The 23,020-nt window shown below is 33.8% G+C and overlaps 1 protein-coding gene across 1 annotated transcript in view; it reads left to right on the top strand.

Annotated features, from left to right (window-relative positions):
* LOC141325804 (serum response factor-like) overlaps nt 1-23,020 on the top strand; it is a 33,209-nt gene that overhangs the window by 4,567 nt on the left and 5,622 nt on the right. Inside the window, exon 2 of the mRNA XM_073834536.1 lies at nt 2,973-3,239. Within this exon, the coding sequence (XP_073690637.1) occupies nt 2,973-3,239 (267 nt within the window). The remainder of the gene's footprint in view (nt 1-2,972; nt 3,240-23,020) is intronic.

The following is a 23,020-nucleotide window of genomic DNA, read 5'->3' as shown; positions in this document are numbered from 1 at the left end:
AAAGTGACAGTAAAGGCATTTATAGCTTATGCTATTCTTTTAAAATTTCAACCTATCTCTGAATCCTAAAAAAATGAAATGCTTCTTGAGAATGATTTTAAAGGATCATGTGACACTGAAGACTGCAGTAATGATGCTAATAATTCAGCTTTGATCACAGCAATCAATTACATTGTACTATATAATCACATAGAACTTAACTGAACTTAAAGTGATAAATTATTTTAAGTTGACTCAACAAATAGTTTTTTTTACAGTGTATTACTAATCAAAAATTGGCATTAAAGATAAATTTATAATTTTGACCTATACGATGTATTTTTGGCTATTGCTACAAATATACCCGTGCTACACTGTAGAAAATAAAAAAACACACTTTTAAGTTCAGTCAATTAATATAAGTTTAGTCAACTTGAAATGTTATGTTGTACTGACAACTTAGATATTTGAGTTGACTTAACAAAAAAATTGGTTTGTTAAACTTAAAAGCTGGGCAAGTTGTCACTTAGTACCACTCAACATTTCAAGTTGACTCAACTTTTTTGAGTTGACTGAACTTAAAATTTTAGGGCAGCCAGGTAACAAATTATTTTAAATTGATTCAACAAATAGTTTTTTTTTTTTACAGTGGTTAAGACCAGGATCATATATTAGTTGAGTTTCATGATCTTGAGTTTATTATAGCATCTCCTGTGAACAAACTCATCCAAGAACTCATTAAACGCTGCATATTTTATATTATTGTGTATTGTACAGTATATTTAATGATTTTTAAAGGTGAATGTTTGTTGTTATTAATACTGTATCCCTAATCACCTTTGGTCATTTGAAGTTAAAGCAGCTGCTGTTGTTGGTTAGTCTGATGGTTGGTTAGTCTCTCTAGTCTAGAGTTCCTCCTTCAGCTCGATCAGTCAGACGCTGACCAGCGGCTCTATTCATAGAGTCTTATCTCACATTGTTTCAGCTGCGTCTCTGCCACTAGTCTGGACCTGTTAAACCATTTCTAGTGGTTATCTGTTAGTAAACACTGATGTCAAATGGGTGCCAGTATTAAATTCTACAGCCGCACTGCTCCATCATTTCAAAACAAACAGCTGAGGAATGACAATATTACAAACATGAGTTCAGCTTCTCAATGCATAAACCATTTCTGTGACTTTGCAACATTAACACTGTTATTTTCCTCTTGAAGTGAAGCTGCTTGAAATCATCTGTCAAGTCAACTATATTTCTATAGTGCTTTATACAAAAGAGATTGTGTCAAAGCAGCTTAATAAGAAACCTGTAATAAACAAGAAAACTGTGTCAGTGATGCAAACACAATTCGATTCAGCGTAAAGCAGATCTAAAAAGAGCACAATAGCAAACATTCAGGTTTTTCCATTAAAGTCAGTTCATTGTTAATTCAGTTCAGTTTAATTACGCTGTGAAGTTCATCAATTATGGATCAAGTTCAATTCTTTATATCAGCTCTTCATCATCCAGCTCAGTACTGTTCCAATAGTGTCTGGGTAATCAAGTAGATAATGTTGCCGAATATATTAAGTGTCTCCTACTAAGCAAGCCAAAGGAGATTTGTATAACATAAAGGTAGACTTTAAAGCAATAGTTCACCCAAAAATGTAATTTTTCTAAAAAACGTGCTCACTCTCAAGCCATCCAAGATTAGGATGAGTTTGTTTCATCATTAGATTTGTATAAATATGTGATTCCATCACTGTCTCACCAATGGATCCTCTGGAGCAAATGGGTGCCGTCAGAATGAGAGTCCAAACATCTGATAAACATCACCGTAATCTACAGTAACCCACATCTTGAGAAGACAAAAGCTGAAACAAATCCACCATTAAAATGTTTTTGACTAAAATATGAGTCCATAATCCATAATAACGCTTCCTCCAGTGAAAAAGTGGTCTGGTCTGAATCAGGAGAGAAATCTGCACCATTTACAAGCCAAAACAGCTCTGAACTTTAAAGCTTTTGTCTTCTCAAGATGTTAACTGATAGACTGGAGTGGTGTGGATTACTTGTGATGTTTTTATCAGCTGTTTGGACTCTCATTCTGACGGCACCCATTCACTGCAGAGGATCCATTGGTGAGACACATTTCTACAAATTTGATGAAGAAACAAACTCACATCTTGGGTGGTAAAGTTTTGTTTCGGCTGAACTAGTCTTTCTTTTTCAGTCGCAAAAAAATAAGTTTTTTGAGGAAAACATTCCAGGATTTTTCTCCATATAGTGGACTTCAATGGTGCTCAACGGATTGAAGGTTAAAAATGCAGCTTCAAAGAGCTCTAAACGATCCCAGCCGAGGAAAAAGAGTCTTATCTAGTGAAACAATCGACTTTTTAACCTCAGATGCTCATCTTGTCTAGCTCTGTGATGCGCATGCGTATCCTGTTCACTCCGGTTCAAGACAGTTAGGGTATGTCTAAAAACTCCCATCACATTCTCTCCTCCAACTTCAAAATCGTCCTCCATCGCTGCAGAAGAACAGACCCAGTGTTTACAAAGCGAACGTGCAAAGATCAAACACCCTTTACAAAAAAGGTAAAACAGCGTTGGAGGACGATTTTGAAGTTGGAGGAGAAAATGAAATGGGAGTTTTTAGACATACCCTAACTGTCTTGAACTGGAGTGAACAAAGTTCAGGCAGAGCTAGAATAGACTAGATGAGCATTTGAGGTTAAAACTTATATAAATATAATTTTTTAAAGAAAATAACTGATCGTTTCGCTAGATAAGACCCTGATTCCTCGGCTGGGATCGTTTAGAGCTCTTTGAACCTGCATTTCTTACCTTCAATCCGTTGAGCACCATTGAAGTCCACTATTATGGAGAATGTTTTCCTCAAAAAACGAAATTTCTTTTTTCACACGAGTATTTTGGATGACAATGGGGAGAGTAAATTATCAGTAAGTGTGTATTCTGGAAGTTGAGGTCTGACTTGTGTTTCTGTGTCTCTGAAGGCGTATGAGCTCTCCACGCTCACAGGAACTCAGGTGCTGCTGCTGGTGGCCAGCGAGACGGGTCACGTCTACACGTTCGCCACACGTAAACTGCAGCCCATGATCACCAGCGAGACGGGCAAAGCTCTGATTCAAACCTGCCTGAACTCTCCGGACTCCCCTCCGCGCTCCGACCCGTCCACGGACCAGCGCATGAGCGCCACGGGCTTCGAGGAGACCGACCTCACCTACCAGGTGTCCGAATCCGAGAGCCTCGGAGAAACCAAGGTGAGTCGGCGTCGATTGAGAGGTTCTGCCGGGCTTTGTCTTTCCCCAGATGCTTTTTCCAAGGTCTGTCATCATGTTTTATGAATCCATGAATCACAGAGACTCTCGAGTCGCTCCAAAATCTACACGCTGAAGAGTTATGGTTGCCATATTAGAGCGCTCAAGTATTTCGTTCCTCCCGTCTGCGTTTGTTCTTCTGATCTGCCTCTCCAGACGCTCCGTCTGCGTCTTTACCGTGTTTACTAGAGTGATTCACATCTTTACTCCTCGCTCGTACTCCGGCAGATAGCGAGTATAAATAGCGCTGCACTCGTTATGACCTCCGCTTTGTAGTTTGTTGACGCGATCCGCTCAGAAATGAATCGCTTGTAAATGACGAGGAGCTTTCAGAGACGTTCAGAGTTCAAACCAAACAGCTCATGTTTACTTGTTGCTTTCTGTGGATGAAGTATTGATCTCACTCTGTGTTTGTTCGGATTCAGTTTAGCAGAGTTTCCTGATACTGTCATCAGAATGCATGTGTCAGATTTTATGCTGCGTTTCAGGATGTGTAGTATTGGTAAATATAAGCAGTTTAAGAGGTCAGCATCACATATAGGACCCTGGAGCACAAAACCAGTCTTCAGTAGCACAGGTATATTTGTAGCAATAGCCAAAAATACATTGTATGGGTCAAAATTATAGATTTTTCTTTTATGCCTAAAGTACATAAATTTTTTTTAGAAGATATAACCTTTGTAAACTTTATAAATATATCAAAACTTAATTTTTGAATAGTAATATGCATTGCTAAGAACTTCATTTGAACAACTTTAAAGGTAAATTTCTCAATATTTTGATGTTTTTGCACCCTCAGATTACAGATTTTTAAATAGTTGTATCTCAGCCAAATATTGTCCTCTCCTAACAAACCATGCATCAATGCAAAACGTATTTATTCTTTTATAAATGGACCCTTATGTCTGGTTTTGTGGTCCAGGGTCACATCTATTGTATAAATATATATCAGGGTTATTATAGTTTAAAAACCATAAAACCTTTTTGTTTTTTACTTGAAATAGAACAAATGTTATTTGAATTTTTTGAACGAGAAGGTGTGTCCAAACTTTTGGTCTGTACTGTATATTTTTCTGTTTATTAAAGTTTTTACTCTTCATTTGTGCAGTTTTCAGTGGGTTAGTGATATTTTTTTAATTATATAAAAATAATAAATATTTTTAAATGGGTTTTTATACAAAAACTGCTTATAAAATTCGCCTTATAAAAGACCCACATTTCTAACTTTAATTCATGGGGATAACGTGGATAATTTCACATGGTTTACTGTAAGATTTTTGCCCATCTTTTGGAAAATCCAGTTTTAAAAGTAAAAAAAAAAAACTACAAATAACTTTTTCCAGTAGGTGGCTGCAGAGCTCCACTATTTGCTATTTGACCACCTGAAAGATATTTTCTCACAAGTTTTTTCAGTTGAATTCATATCTACAGTACAGACCAAAAGTTTGGACACACCTGAATGAGATATTAATAATTAAATGAAAGAGAAAATAATTACAACTATATAGACATAAAAAAATGAATAAAAACAACGAAAAAACACAATACAATTTCTAACTTAAAAAATGACTGAAACCTTAACAAATATTAAATATTAAAATAAAATTAAATATTAAAATGTCTGTATTATTTAACTATTATTTAACTCTCTTCTGCTCACCAAGCCTGCATTTATTTGATCCAAAATACAGCAAAAGCAGTAATATTGTGAAATATTTTTACTATTTAAAATAACTGCTTTTTGTGTGAATATCTGTTAAACTGTAATTGATTTCTATGAATGTCTGTGATTTTTTTTTCTCTGAATGTTATATTCATTAAAGAAACCTGAAAAAATTCTACTTAGCTGTTTTCAACATAATTATAAAAAAAATGTTTTTGAGCAGCACATCAGTATATTAGAATGATTTCTAAAGGATCATGTGACACTGAAGACTGGAATAATGATGCCGAAAATGCAGCTTTTAAATCAGAAATAAATTAAATTTTTTAATATATTCAAATAGAAAACAGTTCTTTTAAATAGGCAAAATTATTTAAGAAGTATTGCAAACTGTTACCATTTTTGCTGTACTTTGGATCAAATAAATGCAGGCTTGGTGAGCATATATGTGACCCTGGACCACAAAACCAGTCTTAAGTCGCTGGGGTATATTTGTAGCAATAGCCAAAAATACATTGCATGGGTCAAAATTATTGATTTTTCTTTTATGCCAAAAATCATTAGGAAATTAAGTAAAGTTCATGTTCCATGAAGATTTTTTTGTAAAATTCCTACTATAAATATATCAAAATGTAATTTTTGATTAGTAATATGCATTGCTAAGAACTTCATTTGGACAACTTTAAAGGCGATTTTCTCAGTATTTTGATTTTTTTGCATCCTCAGATTCCAGATTTTCAAATAGATGTATCTCGGCCAAATATTGTCCTATCCTAACAAACTATACATCAATAGAAAGCTTATTTATTGAGCTTTCATATGATGTATATATCTCAGTTTTGTAAAATTAAACCTTATGACTGGTTTTGTGGTCCATTTATATATATATATTCAATTTAGATTTTAATAAAGTTTAAGAAATCATTTTTGAAGTGAATATCTAAATATATGAATATGCAGTGCTGCTTTTCTTGTTTTGCAGATTATTGGATATTTTAACTAGAAAATAAGACACAAAAATACAATTTAAAACAGGATTTTTTGCATAATGGTCATATACAGGAAACCTGTTTGGAAACACTCATTATTTAACAGAAATGACCCACAGCAGATCGAACACATCAGTCATAGTATTAATGACGGCTGTTGTTCTGTGAAAGCCGTGTGGGGTTTATTGTGTCTGAATGATGAACAGATGCAGTCGGTCCGCAGCGGCACCTGTCCCGCGCCCCCAGACTTGAGCCGTCCCGCAGCTGAGCTCTGGAGGTGTGCGGCGCGAGCGAGATGAAGCTCAGGCTCCGTGGAGCGCAGTCGTTCCTCTCATTGATAAAAACAGGATTCTGCCTCCGTGGCCTTATATGGAGTGTTTCCCAGCGCTCCTCTGGCCGCGGCTCCTCGCATTCCTCATGAGCTGCAGCTGTCTGCGTCTGCGTCTGTGTGTTGGGTCGCCCCTGTCCTCATCTGAGCTGGAGCACACTTTATACACAACCAGACTGTTTTTATTTGCACGGCTTACAAGTGTTACTTTTAAAAGTAATGCATTACAATATTGAGTTACTCCCTAAAAAAGTAACTAACTCAGTTACTTTTTATGGAAAGTAATGTTACGTTACTTTTGCGTTACTTTTTAAATCTAGGCAGGGCTTGCTTGTTTGTGTTTAATATAAAAAGTTCTATTTTTGTCAAATGTAAAAGCCTCTTCACAGCAAGAGCTTCAGGCTTAAAGAAAAGTAAATTGACGTCTGTAGAGTAGACCGCAGAAGAAAACAATGTCAACTCTTCAGCAATAAATAAAAAGGAAAACAAATGCTCGAGACTCATGAAACTTTGCACACATGCCAAAAATGGTGAAAATTTACATCTGATATGGGTTTCAGAAATGGACATTCAAAATTCAACCTATAAAATTTCAATAAAGTGCCCCTCGAGCTATGTTTTACTGCCAGCCAAAAGTTCAGGATCAGTACGATTTTTACTGTATTTTAAATAAGTTCCTAATGCTCATCAAGGCTGTGTTTATTTGATAAAAAATGCAGAAATATTGTGAAATATTATTAGGACGTAAAACAACATTCTTCTGTTTTAATATACATTAAAAATCTATTTTATTTCTGTGATCAAAGCTGAATTTTTCAGCATCATTACTCCAGTCTTCAGTGTCACATGATCCTTCAGAAATCATTCTAAAATACTCATTTATTTAATATAATATTTTTTGGGAAACCTGTGATACCTTTTTTTCTGGATTCTTTGATTAATAAAAAGTTTAAAAGACCAGCATTTATTTAAAATAGATTTTTTTTTTCTAACAACATACACTACTGTTCAAAAGTTTGGGGTCAGTACATTTTTATTCTTTTTTTTTTTTTGAGAGAGAGAGAGAGAGTTAATACTTTCATTCACCAAGGATGTGTTGAATTGAGTTTTGTGCTGTTTTTGCCATGTACTTAAACAAACTACTGCTAGAGTTTTAAACAGATCAACGCCAAATTTGGTCAGTCTACTCTAAAGCCCCTTGTGATGTTAAATTACAAATATCTTGAGTTTTGTTAAAAGGCGTGTCCATAGACAAACCTCAATGTTTCGTCATTAAATTTGGTCAGTCTACTCTAAAGGCCTTAGCGATGTTAAATTGCGAAGATCTTGAGTTTTTTGTTGAATTGCGTGTCTATGGCAGCCCAATGAAGTTCAACGCTTCACAATGCAAATAAAAGTTGTTGTAACTCAGCCATAAAATGTCCACACGTTCAATAAGAGTCCTGACCTGAACACATCTGAAGACCAATATTCTCTTAAAATCATAGCGCCACCTGCTGGCAACAGGAAATAACTTGTTTTACACCAACTTAAACATGCAATGTCCAGTCTGCACCAAACTTGACATGTTTGGTAAAAGTCCATGCCTAAAGACATCTAAAGGCCAATATTCAGTTATAATCATAGCGCCACCCATTGGCAACATGATATGTCATGCTTTGCACTAACTCAAAAATATCATGTTCAATCTGCACCAAACTTCATATATTTGATTAAAATGCTGGCCTGAAGACATCTACATGCCAATATCCAGTTATAGTCATAGCGCAACCTGCCTGCAACAGGAAGTGACATGTTTTAAGCTCTAATGAACTACTCAGAGAGATTTAATGACATCAACAATATATTTAGTCAGTTTAATCTAAAGGCCTTAAAGATGTTAAATTGCGAAGATCTTGAGTTTTAGTTGAAGGGCGTGTCCGTGGTGGCCCGACAAAGTTCAATGTTTCGCCATGGACATAGAAGTTGTTATAACTCAGCCATACAATGTCCAATCTGTCCTGGCCTGAACACATCTAAAGACCAATATTGTGTCATAATCAAAAGGAAATGACTTGTTTTACACTAACTTAAACATGCAATGTCCAGTCTGCACCAAACTTCACATGTTTAGTAAGAGTCCTGTCCTGAACACATGCCCATATTCAGTTATACTGATAGCGCCAAGTGCTGGCAACAGAAAGTGGCATGCGTTACGCTCTAACAAACTGCTCATAGAGATTTAATGATATCAACATTAGATTTGGTCAGTCTACTCTAAAGGCCTTTACGATGTTAAATTGCGAAGATCTTGAGTTTTCGTTGAAGGGCGTGTCCGTGGCGGCCCGACAAAGTTTGGCTCTTTGCCATGAAAATAGAAGTCGTTTTACTCAGCCATACAATGTCCACTCTGCCCCCAAACAAAGTTAGGCACATATAAATGACTTTGACATATTTACCACTTTAAATGCATATTGCCCACCATTTGCTGTTGTCCTAAAGCCACCAGGTGATGGTGAGCCCGGCTGCAAGGGCCCTTTCATCGCTGCTTGCAGCTTTAATTTCGAATGATTTCCTGCAGTGCAGATGCTGATTGTCGTGAGCGTCTTGCGGTTGTGTGTGTGTGTGTGTGTGTGTGTGTGTGTGGGCATCGCTCCGTGTTTGAGTCGCTGTGGTTTGTTTGCTCATTAGAGTCCTCCATCACTCGCTCTCTTAAACATGGCCTGAGCCCAGAGCCGTTAGTCTCTCCGCGTCGGGCCTCACGCTGATGTTTGCTGGAGCTCCAGCGTCTGTCATAAAGAGTCGCTTTAGTTTGGCGTTGGCAGTGCATTCCAGCGTTACGCTGCCAGACCTCCATCCGTCTCCTGAACCTCTCATCTCCCACATACGCTCACATAATCAACCAGCCCCTGTGTGTGTCTGTGTGTGTGTTTGCTCTCAGCAGCAGAAGTCTGTGGTTTCCAGAAGTGTTTTGCATTGTGATTACACACAGAATAAAGTCTAATTAGTCTGCCTACGGTGTAAAACATCTCGAAACACGTTCCCTCAACTCATTCATCACCTGTGACAGTCAGAAAACATCTTCCCAGTCTGTGCTTTCTCCTTTATGTTTACTTTTACAGTACATGATAAACAACATCCTTAGAATATGAAGACGCTTTAATATGAGCATGAGCTGTAGACACCTGTATGCAACATTAACATGAAATAGACTGAATATGGATCATTTTTTGTGTGTTTGTTCTAGGGCTGCATGATTAATGGGAATAAAATCACTGAATGAACAAAATCAATTGTTTAAAAAATGAGTGGTTTAATGTTTGGAAATGAAGCAATTATAAATAACTAATTATTTGTAATAAAATATAATAAAATAAAATATGTATTGTTATTATTAGGCATCTTCAATCATTTTTGACCAAACACAAATTATATTTTGAAATTATAAAAATCATGGCTTCATTGAGTGAGATGGCTTTTGGTGAATTTTGTCGCATTATCTATGTGAACACGCAAAAAAATCGTGGACATGATTTGGAAATGTTAAAGGGTTTTGATTAGTAATATGGATTGCTAAAAACCTCATTTGGACAACTTTAAAGGATTTTCAAATAGTTGTATCTCGGCCAAATATTGTCCTATCCTAACAAACCATACATCAATGGAAAGCTTATTTATCAACTTTTAGATGATGTATAAATCTCAATTTCCAAAAATGTACCCTTATGACTGGTTTTGTGGTCCAGGGTCAAGTTTTGTGTAATTGTGCAATTTTTTTGTAATGCAACAAAATGGCACAATTCTCACTTTAAAAAATTAATTGTAAATGTTTCACTCTGTTTTAATATTAAATATTACATTTATTGAAAAATAATAAATACATATATAAATAAATAATAAATCTAATCATTAAAATTGTGTAAATATTGTATAGCATCATAAAATCCCCTAAAATTCTAAATAATAATCAAAAAATATTATTGAACAGAAATGTGTTACATTAATTTTCCTGAAAAAAAAATTACATTTCAAAGGCTTACAAGTAGCCAAGTGTTACCCCTAAACAAACAAACAAAAAAATTATAATAAAAATAAATGACTATTTATGTTAGTTTTATTTTATTGCTAAATAATTAAACAACTTTGGCCGAATTCCTTTTTTCTTTTGTCTTTGTGGTGAAAAACAGCAAGACAAAGAAACAATGCTAGGTTTATTTTTTTTTTACACAAGTTTAAATTTGTTTTTGATGCCACCATATGGCACAAGTCTCACTTTAAAAAAATGGATTTTAAATGTTTTCACTCTGTTTTAATATTTAATATTGCATTCATTGAAAAATAATAAATAATTAATTAAATAAATAAAAAGTATTCAATTAAAAAAATATTTAAATACTTTTTTAAATTATTGAAATAAAATTTTATTATTTAAATAAAAAATATTTAAAATAAATAAAAAATATTTTTTATAATTATTGAACAAAAACATATTACATAAATTTTCCTGAAAAAAGTTACATTTCAAGGCTTACAATGAGCCAAGTTTGACCCCTAAACAAAGAAAAAAATATATAATAAAAATAAATTATTATTATTTATGTTAGTTTTATTTTATTGCCAAATAATCACTTTTTTTTTGCAATTTTACAAAAAAAAAAAAAAACACATACACAAAGAAATAATGCTAGGTTTATTAATTTTACATGACATTACATAAATTTAAATTTGTTTTTGATGCCACCATATGGCACAATTCTCACTTTAAAAAATGGATTTTAAATGTTTTCACTCTGTTTTAATATTAAATATTGCATTTATTGAAAAATAATAATTAAATAATTAAATAAATAAAAAGTATTACAATAAAAAAATATTTCAATACTTTTTTTAAATTATTTAAATAAAATGTAATTATTTAAATAAAATACTTAAAATAAAATAAAATAATTTATATAATTATTGAACAAAAACATATTACATACATTTTCCTGAAAAAATTACATTTTAAGGCTTACGTTGAGCCAAGTTTGACCCCTAAACAAAGAAAAAAATATTTATAATAAAAATAAATTATTATTATTTATGTTATTATGTTATTAGTATTTTATGTTATTGCTAAATAATCACACAACTTTGGCCAAATTCCTTTTTTCTTTTTTTTTCTTGCAATTTGCACAAAAAAAAGCACCAATACAAAGAAACAATGCTAAGTCTATTTAGTTTACTATTATAGTTGCACAATAATCTGGACAGTTTTATAGTATCGTTGGCAGTTCTCCTGCGGTCTGCGCTCTCATTCTAGGAATGATTAGGAAGTGCTGGTGTTGTCCGCAGGACGGCGCGTGTTGAGAGAGTGTCGCTGAGATAATGGAAAGTTAACTAAGATATGCAGCTTTATCAGACTCCACCGCTGAACTGAGTGTCTGCGTGATTCAACAGATCCTCAGCGTGAGACTCCGATGCGAATCAGTGGTTCTTCAAGATTCATTTGGACCAAAGTATAGAGTTTCAGACTGATTCAGTTTAAAGTGATTCAAAATAGTCCAAAACTGATTTCAGAATTGTTTTGACTGATTGATTCAAAAGAGTCATTTGTGAATGAATCAGACACTGTGTGTGTGTTAATATAAGCAGCAGGACAATGCAATATAAAGACATGTTGTTTGTGTTTTTAATAAATTCACTAACATTTCAGGAAAATGTATGCATTTTTATTCAATAATATTTTTTGATTATTATTTAAAATTTTAAGAAGCTTTTATAAGACTATGCAATATTTATACAATTTTAATGTGCTATTTTCCCCATTAGAATTAATGTATTTTTTTATCAGTGATTCTTTAAGATTAATTTGGACCAAAGTAAAGAATTTCAGACTGATTCAGTTCAAAGTGATTCAAGACTGATTGATTCAAAAGAGTCATTTGTGAATGAATCAGACACTGTGTGTGTGTTAATATAAGCAGCAGGACAATGCAATATAAAGACATGTTGTTTGTGTTTTTAATAAATTCACTAACATTTCAGGAAAATTTATGCATTTTTATGCAATAATATTTTTTGATTATTATTTAAAATTTTAAGAAGATTTTATAATACTATGCAATATTTATACAATTTTAATGAGCTATTTTCCCCATTAGAATTAATGTATTTTTATTGATCAGTGATTCTTCAAGATTCATTTGGTCCAAAGTAAAGAATTTCAGACTGATTCAGTTCAAAGTGATTCAAGACTGATTGATTCAAAAGAGTCATTTGTGAATGAATCAGACACTGTGTGTGTGTTAATATAAGCAGCAGGACAATGCAATATAAAGACATGTTGTTTGTGTATTTAATATTTTCACAAACATTTCAGGAAAATTAATGCATTTTTATTCAATAATATTTTTTGATTATTATTTAAAATTTTAAGAAGATTTTATAATACTATGCAATATTTATACAATTTTAATGTGCTATTTTCCCCATTAGAATTAATGTATTTTTATTGATCAGTGATTCTTTAAGATTCATTTGGACCAAAGTATAGAGTTTCAGACTGATTCAGTTCAAAGTGATTCAAAACAGTTAAAAACTGATTTCAAAATTGATTGATTCAAAAGAGTCATTTGTGAATGAATAAGTATAAGCAGCAACATGTTTGCTTTCAATGTGATGTGGGTCAGTCTGGATCAAGCGTGTGTCAGATGCATCAGTGTGATCGTGTTTGTCAGTCGTGTGTTCGGTGGTTCTGCTGTAGCTCCAGTGATGGACACGTTTGATGCGTGTGCTGGAGATGCGTGTTGAGCAATGCGTCAGCGGTGGGGGGGGCTGGAGCAGCTGGACGGGTCACTGCTGATTGGCTGCAGCTCTCTAACTTGGGCTGCCTTGCCTTTTTTAGGCGTCCCAAATGGAGCTGTGAATTCCACATGGCTGGCACAGAGACAGAGAGTCAAACCGAGCCAGAAACACTGATTAGAGCAAGAGTGTGGAGCACACACACACACACACACACACACACACACACACACACACACACACACACACACACACACACACATACACTGCTACTCAAAAGTTTGGGATCAGTAAGACTTGTAATGTTTTTAAAGAAGTCTCTTCTGCTCATCAAGGCTGCATTTATTTGATCAAAAATACAGAAAAAAATGTAAAATTGCTAAATGTTATTACAATATAAAATAATGGTTTTTATTTGAACATACTTTAAAATCTAATTTATTTTTGTGATGCAAAGCTGAATTTTCATCAGCTGTTACTCCAGTCTTCAGTGTCACATGATCATTCTAATATGCTGATTTATTATTAGAATTATCAATGTTGGAAACAGTTGTGCTGCCAAATGTCTTTTTGGAACCTGTGTTTTTTTCAGGATTAATTGATCAATAAAAGGTTAAAAAGAACAGGGGTTTATATCTCGCAATTCATCGTTTTTTTTTCTCACAATTCTGACTACTTATAATTATAAAGTTATAAAGTTTAATTTTGCAAGGGAAAAAAGAAAATATTTTTAAAAATGTGTGTTTATATCTTACAATTCTGACATATAAGCCAAACACGAAAAAAATTACTGCCTGATTCAATTGGGAAAAAATGGCAAATATCGGCAGATATATCGGCTTTGGAAATGATGTTATCAATTCTTGATATGATGTCAAAATACTTAATACTTCAAATATTTGTATATTTCTAAATGTTTTTGATGTTTAAAATAAAGCATGAAAGTATAAAGTATGAAAGTCCGCCACCATTATTTCCATAGCTTGTATCTCACAATTGCAAGTTTATATCTCGGAACTCATAGTTTTTTCTCGCAATTCTGGTGACTTTTCTTATAATTGTGAGTTAGAAAGTCCAATTTTGAAGGGGAATAATTGTATATTTTTATAGTTGTGTGTTAATATCTTTCAATTCTGACATCGGGCAAACATGAAAAAATTACTGTCCGATACAATAACTAGAAAATGCCAAATATCGGCAGATATATCGACTTTGGAAATGATGTTATAGAGTCTTGATATGAAGTCAAAATACTTCAATATTTGTATATTTATGCATGTTGAATAAATGGAATAAATATAAAATATATTGCTTCTATTGATATAATCAACATAAAATTAATTAAATACTACTTCTTTTCCTCATTAAAGTTATCAGTGTTAATTAAAAATAATTAGAAAATGCCAAATATCATCAGATATATCAGCTTTGAAAATCATGTTATCAAATCTTGATATGATTCATAGTTTTTCTCGCAATTTTGGTGGAGTGAGTGACGGAGTGAGTGACGGAGTGAGTGAGTGAGTGAGTGAGTGACGGAGTGAGTGACGGAGTGAGTGACGGAGTGAGTGAGTGAGTGAGTGAGTGAGTGACGGAGTGAGTGAGTGACGGAGTGAGTGACGGAGTGAGTGACTGAGTGAGTGAGTGAGTGAGTGAGTGACGGAGTGAGTGAGTGAGTGAGTGAGTGACGGAGTGAGTGAGTGAGTGAGTGAGTGAGTGAGTGAGTGACGGAGTGAGTGACGGAGTGAGTGAGTGAGTGAGTGACTGAGTGAGTGACGGAGTGAGTGAGTGAGTGACGGAGTGAGTGAGTGACTGAGTGAGTGATTGAGTGAGTGAGTGAGTGAGTGAGTGAGTGAGTGACGGAGTGAGTGAGTGAGTGAGTGAGTGAGTGACGGAGTGAGTGAGTGAGTGAGTGAGTGACGGAGTGAGTGAGTGAGTGACGGAGTGAGTGATTGAGTGAGTGAGTGAGTGAGTGAGTGAGTGAGTGAGTGACGGAGTGAGTGAGTGAGTGAGTGAGTGACGGAGTGAGTGAGTGAGTGACTGAGTGAGTGATTGAGTGAGTGAGTGAGTGAGTGAGTGAGTGAGTGACGGAGTGAGTGAGTGAGTGAGTGAGTGAGTGACGGAGTGAGTGAGTGAGTGAGTGAGTGACGGAGTGAGTGAGTGAGTGACGGAGTGAGTGACGGAGTGAGTGAGTGAGTGAGTGAGTGAGTGACGGAGTGAGTGAGTGAGTGACGGAGTGAGTGAGTGAGTGACTGAGTGAGTGACGGAGTGAGTGAGTGAGTGAGTGAGTGAGTGACGGAGTGAGTGAGTGAGTGACGGAGTGAGTGAGTGAGTGAGTGAGTGACGGAGTGAGTGAGTGAGTGAGTGAGTGAGTGACTGAGTGAGTGAGTGAGTGACGGAGTGAGTGAGTGAGTGAGTGAGTGAGTGACGGAGTGAGTGAGTGAGTGACGGAGTGAGTGAGTGAGTGAGTGAGTGAGTGACGGAGTGAGTGAGTGAGTGACAGAGTGAGTGACGGAGTGAGTGAGTGAGTGAGTGAGTGAGTGACTGAGTGAGTGACGGAGTGAGTGAGTGAGTGACGGAGTGAGTGAGTGACTGAGTGAGTGAGTGAGTGACTGAGTGAGTGAGTGACGGAGTGAGTGAGTGAGTGAGTGAGTGAGTGAGTGAGTGACGGAGTGAGTGAGTGAGTGAGTGAGTGAGTGAGTGACGGAGTGAGTGAGTGAGTGAGTGAGTGACGGAGTGAGTGAGTGAGTGAGTGAGTGAGTGAGTGACGGAGTGAGTGAGTGACAGAGTGAGTGAGTGACGGAGTGAGTGAGTGAGTGAGTGAGTGACGGAGTGAGTGAGTGAGTGACGGAGTGAGTGAGTGAGTGAGTGAGTGAGTGAGTGACGGAGTGAGTGAGTGAGTGACGGAGTGAGTGACGGAGTGAGTGAGTGAGTGAGTGACTGAGTGAGTGACGGAGTGAGTGAGTGAGTGAGTGACGGAGTGAGTGAGTGAGTGACGGAGTGAGTGAGTGAGTGACTGAGTGAGTGACGGAGTGAGTGAGTGAGTGAGTGAGTGAGTGAGTGACGGAGTGAGTGACGGAGTGAGTGACGGAGTGAGTGACGGAGTGAGTGAGTGAGTGACTGAGTGAGTGACGGAGTGAGTGAGTGAGTGAGTGACGGAGTGAGTGAGTGAGTGACGGAGTGAGTGAGTGAGTGAGTGAGTGAGTGACGGAGTGAGTGAGTGAGTGACGGAGTGAGTGACGGAGTGAGTGAGTGAGTGAGTGAGTGACTGAGTGAGTGACGGAGTGAGTGAGTGAGTGACGGAGTGAGTGAGTGACTGAGTGAGTGAGTGAGTGACTGAGTGAGTGAGTGACGGAGTGAGTGAGTGAGTGAGTGAGTGAGTGACGGAGTGAGTGAGTGAGTGAGTGAGTGACGGAGTGAGTGAGTGAGTGAGTGAGTGACGGAGTGAGTGAGTGACAGAGTGAGTGAGTGACGGAGTGAGTGAGTGAGTGAGTGAGTGAGTGAGTGACGGAGTGAGTGAGTGAGTGACGGAGTGAGTGAGTGAGTGAGTGAGTGAGTGAGTGAGTGAGTGAGTGAGTGAGTGAGTGAGTGTTCTCCAGTGTGCTGTAGGTGTTGTTGATGCGGGGGAGACGATGACGCTCAGATGTGCTGTGATTATCGCTATTGTTCACTGTTTGTGCAGTGTTTGCCACAGTTTCTATACAGAGGAGGGACACTGAAGCTGTTTGAGCTCATTTATTCAGCATGATGATGATGATGATGATGATGATGATGATGATGATGATGATGACGGAGTCTCTTGTCATTGCGCACTGAGTCTCTGGCAGATTCTGCTCATCAGACAGACAGATGATGTTAGAAGAGTTTCTGGTGTTTAGAGGCTCATTGGTGTGTGTGAGAGTGTGTGCTGACTTAAACCTGAATTCACACCAGCTCATAAATTAAGGTCCCCATGGAGAAGCAAGCTTATAAATCATACAGAATGAGTTTTTTAGAGAATGTAAAAATGCAGAAATTTTCCTGTGAGAGGTAGGTTTAAGTGTAGGGTTGTGTGTGTGTGTGTGTGTGTGTGTGTGTGTGTGTGTGTGTGTGTGTGTGTGTGTGTGTGAGTGTGTGTGTGTGTGTGTGTGTGTGTGTGTGTGTGTGTGTGTGTGTGTGTGAGTGTGTGTGTGAAGTATAATGGCTGTGGTGTGTGAAGGGTTAAACACTCTCATGTTTCCTGACAGCTGTCTGTATCTTCAGCTGTTGTTCACACACCCCTCAAATACAGTGTTCTGACATTGACCTGCTACTCACACACACACACATTTTATTTTTTATATACTTTTAAAAAATAAATGTCACGTGATCCTTCAGAAATTTTCGGTGTTGGAAATATTTTTTGGAACCTGTGATACTTTTTTCAGGATTCTTTGATGAATAACTAGTTAAAAAGAACAGCATTTATTCAAAATGTATATCTTTTCTAACAATTTAAATCTGTGCTATCACCTTTTTTATCAATTCAACAGATCCTTGGTAAATAAAAGTATTAATTTCATAAAAAAAAAAGAAGGAATAAAAATGAACTGACCCCAAACTTTTGAACAGTAGTGTATATTGTTAGAAGAGATTTCTATTTTATATAAATGCTGTTCTTTTTAACTTGTTATTGATCAAATAATCCTGGAAAAAAAATATCACAGTTCCCAAAAAAATATTAAGCAGCTGTTTCAAACATTGATAATAAATCAGTATATTAGAATGATTTCTGAAGGATCATGTGACACTGAAGACTGCAGTAATGATGTTGAAAATTCAGCTTTTTATCATAGAAATAAATTGCATTTTAAAATATATTCACGTAGAGAACAGTTATTTTAAATTAAAATAATATTTCACAATATTACAATTTTTTCTGTATTTTTGACCAAATAAATGCATCCTTGATGAGCAGAAGAAACGTCTTTAAAAACCATTAAAAACTGAACTGATTCCAAACATTTGAGTGGCAGTCTGGGTATATATATATATAAATACAGTATATATAGAGAGCTTGAAGCTCTTTAAAGTGTCACATTTGTGATGTTTGTTCAGTCGGTGGTCAGTGAGAGGAGATGCTGGACTGTAAGATGGTGATGTTCATCTACCAGAGGAGCTCAGATTAATCATTAGATGACATTTGTTTGATAGTAGACATTCCCACATCTGTACAGATGATCCTGTTGGATCTGCTGGATTTCAAAACACAGGTTTCAGTGTGTTTGTTGTTTGAACAGCGGCTCATTTAGACCTTTGGACTGGCGATTCCTCTGTTAAACGCTCCGGATGGGTCTCTTTCACTCTTGAGTTCCCTTTAGTGAACAGAATGAGACGCTCCATCAGTGCTGTGATATATATATATGTGTGTGATGACTGTGTCTCTCCAGATTACACACAGATGATCACAGATAAATCACAGTGTGTCTCATATCTGTTGTTTGTATTTCTAGGCTCTGAGACTCAGAATGAATGGTTTTGTGTGTTTGTGTAATTGTTCATCAGTGTGTTTGAGAAGCTCAAGGTTGCATAGATTGAGAATAATGGCTGTAACGAGGACACGGTTATTAATTATCCGCTCGTACCTGAAAATAATGAGTAGAACTAGCACATATTTCCAGAAATAAAAGCCCACGGTTCATTATTCTGCTGTGGGGATAAAAGAACTGAAGCTCTAGATTCAGACAAACATACATAAAAAATACAGATATACACTGCGGTTCAAATAATGTTTTTTGAAGACGTTTCTTATGCTCGTCAAGGCTGTGTTTGTTTGATTAAAAATGCAGAAAAAAAATTAATATTGTGAAATATTTTTCCAATGTAAAATAACATTTTTCTATTTTAATATACATTAAAATCGAATTTATTTCTGTGATCAAACCTGAATTTTCAGCATCATTGCTGCAGTCTTCAGTGTCACATGATCCTTCAGAAATCATTCTAATATGCTGATTTATCATCAATGTTGGAAACAATATTTTTTTGGAACCTGTTTTTTTCAGGTTAAAAAGAACAGCATTTATTTAAAATAGAAAGGTTTTAACAACATACACAAATGTTTTTCTTTCATTTATTTTAAAGAAATGAATACTTTTATTCACCAAGGATGTGTTAAATTAATAAAAAGTGATAGCATCGATTTACATTGTTAGAAAAGATTTATATTTTGGATAAATGCTGTTCTTTTTTAACTTGTTAATTATCAAAGAATCCTTATTCTAGTAATAAATCAGAATATTAGAATGATTTCTGAAGGATCATGTGACACTGAAGACTGGAGTAACAGCTGGTAAAAATTCAGCATTGCATCACAGAAATAAATTATATTTTAAAGTATATTGAAATAAAAAACATAATTTTATATTGTAATAACATTTTGCAATATTACAGTATTTTTGATCAAATAAATGCAGACTTGATGAGCAGAAGAGAAAACATTAGAAGTCTTACTGATCCCAAACTTTTGAGCGGCAGTGTATGTGCTGTTAAATGACATTATTAAACAGTTGTAATTAACTGCATGCATTTCATCGACTGGATGCGTTTGATTTGATATAGATGAGTTGAGATTGTCCTGTATTGATAGATGTGATCGTTCAGTGAGGTTAGTTGTTCTACCTCTGACCTACTCAATCAGTCACATATAAACCTCCTGAAACATGTCCCTGACGCTCATACAGTCACACACACCACTTCATGAGCTGTTCGTTCCTCTCTGGTTCTGGTTTGGGAGCATTTTTGCTGTTGTGGTTTTGCCTCTGACAGAGTAAACCGGTTTAATTCAGCCGCTGATTATAACATGAACTTATGATTTGAGATTCTGGTGGCTGTAGAGGACATCACTCCATGAACATGACTGAAAACTCTGTTTTTATTGAAGAAATTGTTGTTGTTTTTTGAAAAATGTAATATTTTTCCTCATCAAGGATACATTAAATTGATCAAAAGTGACAGGAAAGACGTTGATAATGTTGATAGTAGATTAAAAACTATTAACTGTAAATATTAGAATAAAATTTGAATCTTTAAAAATTTTTGAAAATAAAATCATAAAAAACTACTAAAAATTAAATACAAATAAATTAAAGCTAATCATAAATAAAATTAATTATTAATGAAATTACTAATAAAATGGCAAAAGCACATAACAAAATGACTACAAATGAAAATGAGTTCAAATTAAAATGAATTGGTTTTTATTGAAGAAATTATTGTTTTTTTTTAAGAAATTAATATTTTTCTTAATCAAGGATACATTAAATTGATCAAAAGTGACAGTAAAGATGTCCATAATGTAACAAAAGATTTCTATTTCTATTTTTTATTAATTGAAATCAAGTATAGCTATAAATAGTAGATTAAAAACTATAAACTGTAAATAGATTAAAATTTAAATCTTTAAAAAATTTAAAAAATAAAATCGTAAAAAAATAAATAAAAATGAAATACAAATAAATTAAAGCTAATCATAAATAAAATTAATTGTTAATTAAATTACTAATAAAAATGACACAAGCACATAACAAAATGACTACAGCTGAAACTTAGTTCAAAGTAAAATGAATTGGTTTTTATTGAAGAAATTATTGTTTTTTTAAAGAAATTAATATTTTTCTTCATCAAGGATACATTAAATTGATCAAAAGTGACAGTAAAGGTATTTATAATGTTACAAAAGATTTCTATTTCTATTTTTTTATTAATTGAAATCAAGTATAGCTATAAATAGATTAAAAACTATTAACTGTAAATATTAGATTAAACTTTAAATCTTAAAAAAAGGAAAAAAAATAAAATCGTAAAAAAATAAAGATAAAAATGAAATACAAATAAATTAAGCTAATCATAAATAAAATTAATTGTTAATGAAATTACTAATAAAAATGGCAAAAGCACATAACAAAATGACTACAGCTGAAACTTAGTTCAAAGTAAAATGAATTGGTTTTTATTGAAGAAATTATTGTTTTTTTTAAAGAAATTAATATTTTTCTTCATCAAGGATACATTAAATTGATCAAAAGTGACAGTAAAGGTATTTATAATGTTACAAAAGATTTCTATTTCTATTTTTTTATTAATTGAAATCAAGTATAGCTATAAATAGATTAAAAACTATTAACTGTAAATATTAGATTAAACTTTAAATCTTAAAAAAAGGAAAAAAATAAAATCGTAAAAAAAATAAATAAAAATGAAATACAAATAAATTAAAGCTAATCATAAGTAAAATTAATTGTTAATTAAATTACTAATAAAAATGACACAAGCACATAACAAAATGACTACAGCTGAAACTTAGTTCAAAGTAAAATGAATTGGTTTTTATTGAAGAAATTATTGTTTTTTTTTAAGAAATTAATATTTTTCTTAATCAAGGATACATTAAATTGATCAAAAGTGACAGTAAAGATGTCCATAATGTAACAAAAGATTTCTATTTCTATTTTGTATTAATTGAAATCAAGTATAGCTATAAATAGTAGATTAAAAACTATTAACTGTAAATATTAGATTAAAATTTAAATCTTTAAACAATGTAAAAAATAAAATCGTAAAAAAATAAAGATAAAAATGAAATACAAATAAATTAAGCTAATCATAAATAAAATTAATTATTAATGAAATTACTAACAAAAATGGCAAAAGCACATAACAAAATGACTACAAATGAAAATTAGTTCAAATTAAAATGAATTGGTTTTTATTGAAGAAATTATTGTTTTTTTTAAGAAATTAATATTTTTCTTAATCAAGGATACATTAAATTGATCAAAAGTGACAGTAAAGATGTCCATAATGTAACAAAAGATTTCTATTTCTATTTTTTATTAATTGAAATCAAGTATAGCTATAAATAGATTAAAAACTATTAACTGTAAATATTAGATTAAACTTTAAATCTTAAAAAAAGGAAAAAAAATAAAATCGTAAAAAAATAAAGATAAAAATGAAATACAAATAAATTAAGCTAATCATAAATAAAATTAATTAATTACTAATAAAAATGGCAAAAGCACATAACAAAATGACTACAACTGAAACTTAGTTCAAATTAAAATGAATTGGTTTTTATTGAAGAAATTATTTTTTTTTTTTTTAAGAAATTAATATTTTTCTTCATCAAGGATACATTAAATTGATCAAAAGTGACAGTAAAGATGTTTATAATGTTACAAAAGATTTCTATTTCTATTTTTTTATTAATTGAAATCAAGTATAGCTATAAATAGATTAAAAACTATTAACTGTAAATATTAGATTAAACTTTAAATCTTAAAAAAAGGACAAAAAATAAAATCGTAAAAAAAATAAAGATAAAAATGAAATACAAATAAATTAAGCTAATCATAAATAAAATTAATTATTAATGAAATTACTAATAAAAATGGCAAAAGCACATAACAAAATGACTACAACTGAAACTTAGTTCAAATTAAAATGAATTGTTTTTTATTGAAGAAATTATTGTTTTTTTAAAAGAAATTAATTTTGATCATATAAATGACTAAACAACTTAAAAAGTTCTCAAAAGTTTTCAGTGACTATCTAATCTGTCCTTATTTTGAGGTTGAGTCTGTTTGAAGTGGTTTTTAACACATTCTGATGTCCTGCAAACTAGATCAAATGTGTGTTTGTCATTAAGATGTGATTCTACAGATGTGCCACTTCCTGTGTGCTGCTCAGCATCGCAATCACAATCACAATCACATCTGACTGGCACAATTCCTCCAGTAACGTCTCATCTCACTTCTCAGCATCACACATTTAGATGAAGTTTTAGGGAGAAAAATCCTTTCAGGATGTGCTTGACGCACTCTGCAGGAGAGGTGTGTGTGTGTGTGTGTGTGTGTGTGTGTGTGTGTGTGTGTGTGTGTGTGTGTGTGTGTGTGTGTGTGTGTGTGAGAATGTAGTGTAATATCTAGTCTAGTGAGATGAATTGAAACACAGCTCCAGCAGA

Source organism: Garra rufa, chromosome 2 (assembly GCF_049309525.1).
Source record: "Garra rufa chromosome 2, GarRuf1.0, whole genome shotgun sequence".
Taxonomy (NCBI): domain Eukaryota; kingdom Metazoa; phylum Chordata; class Actinopteri; order Cypriniformes; family Cyprinidae; genus Garra; species Garra rufa.
Note: the sequence above shows the minus strand (reverse complement) of the source record. Positions and strands in the feature narration are given on the sequence as shown.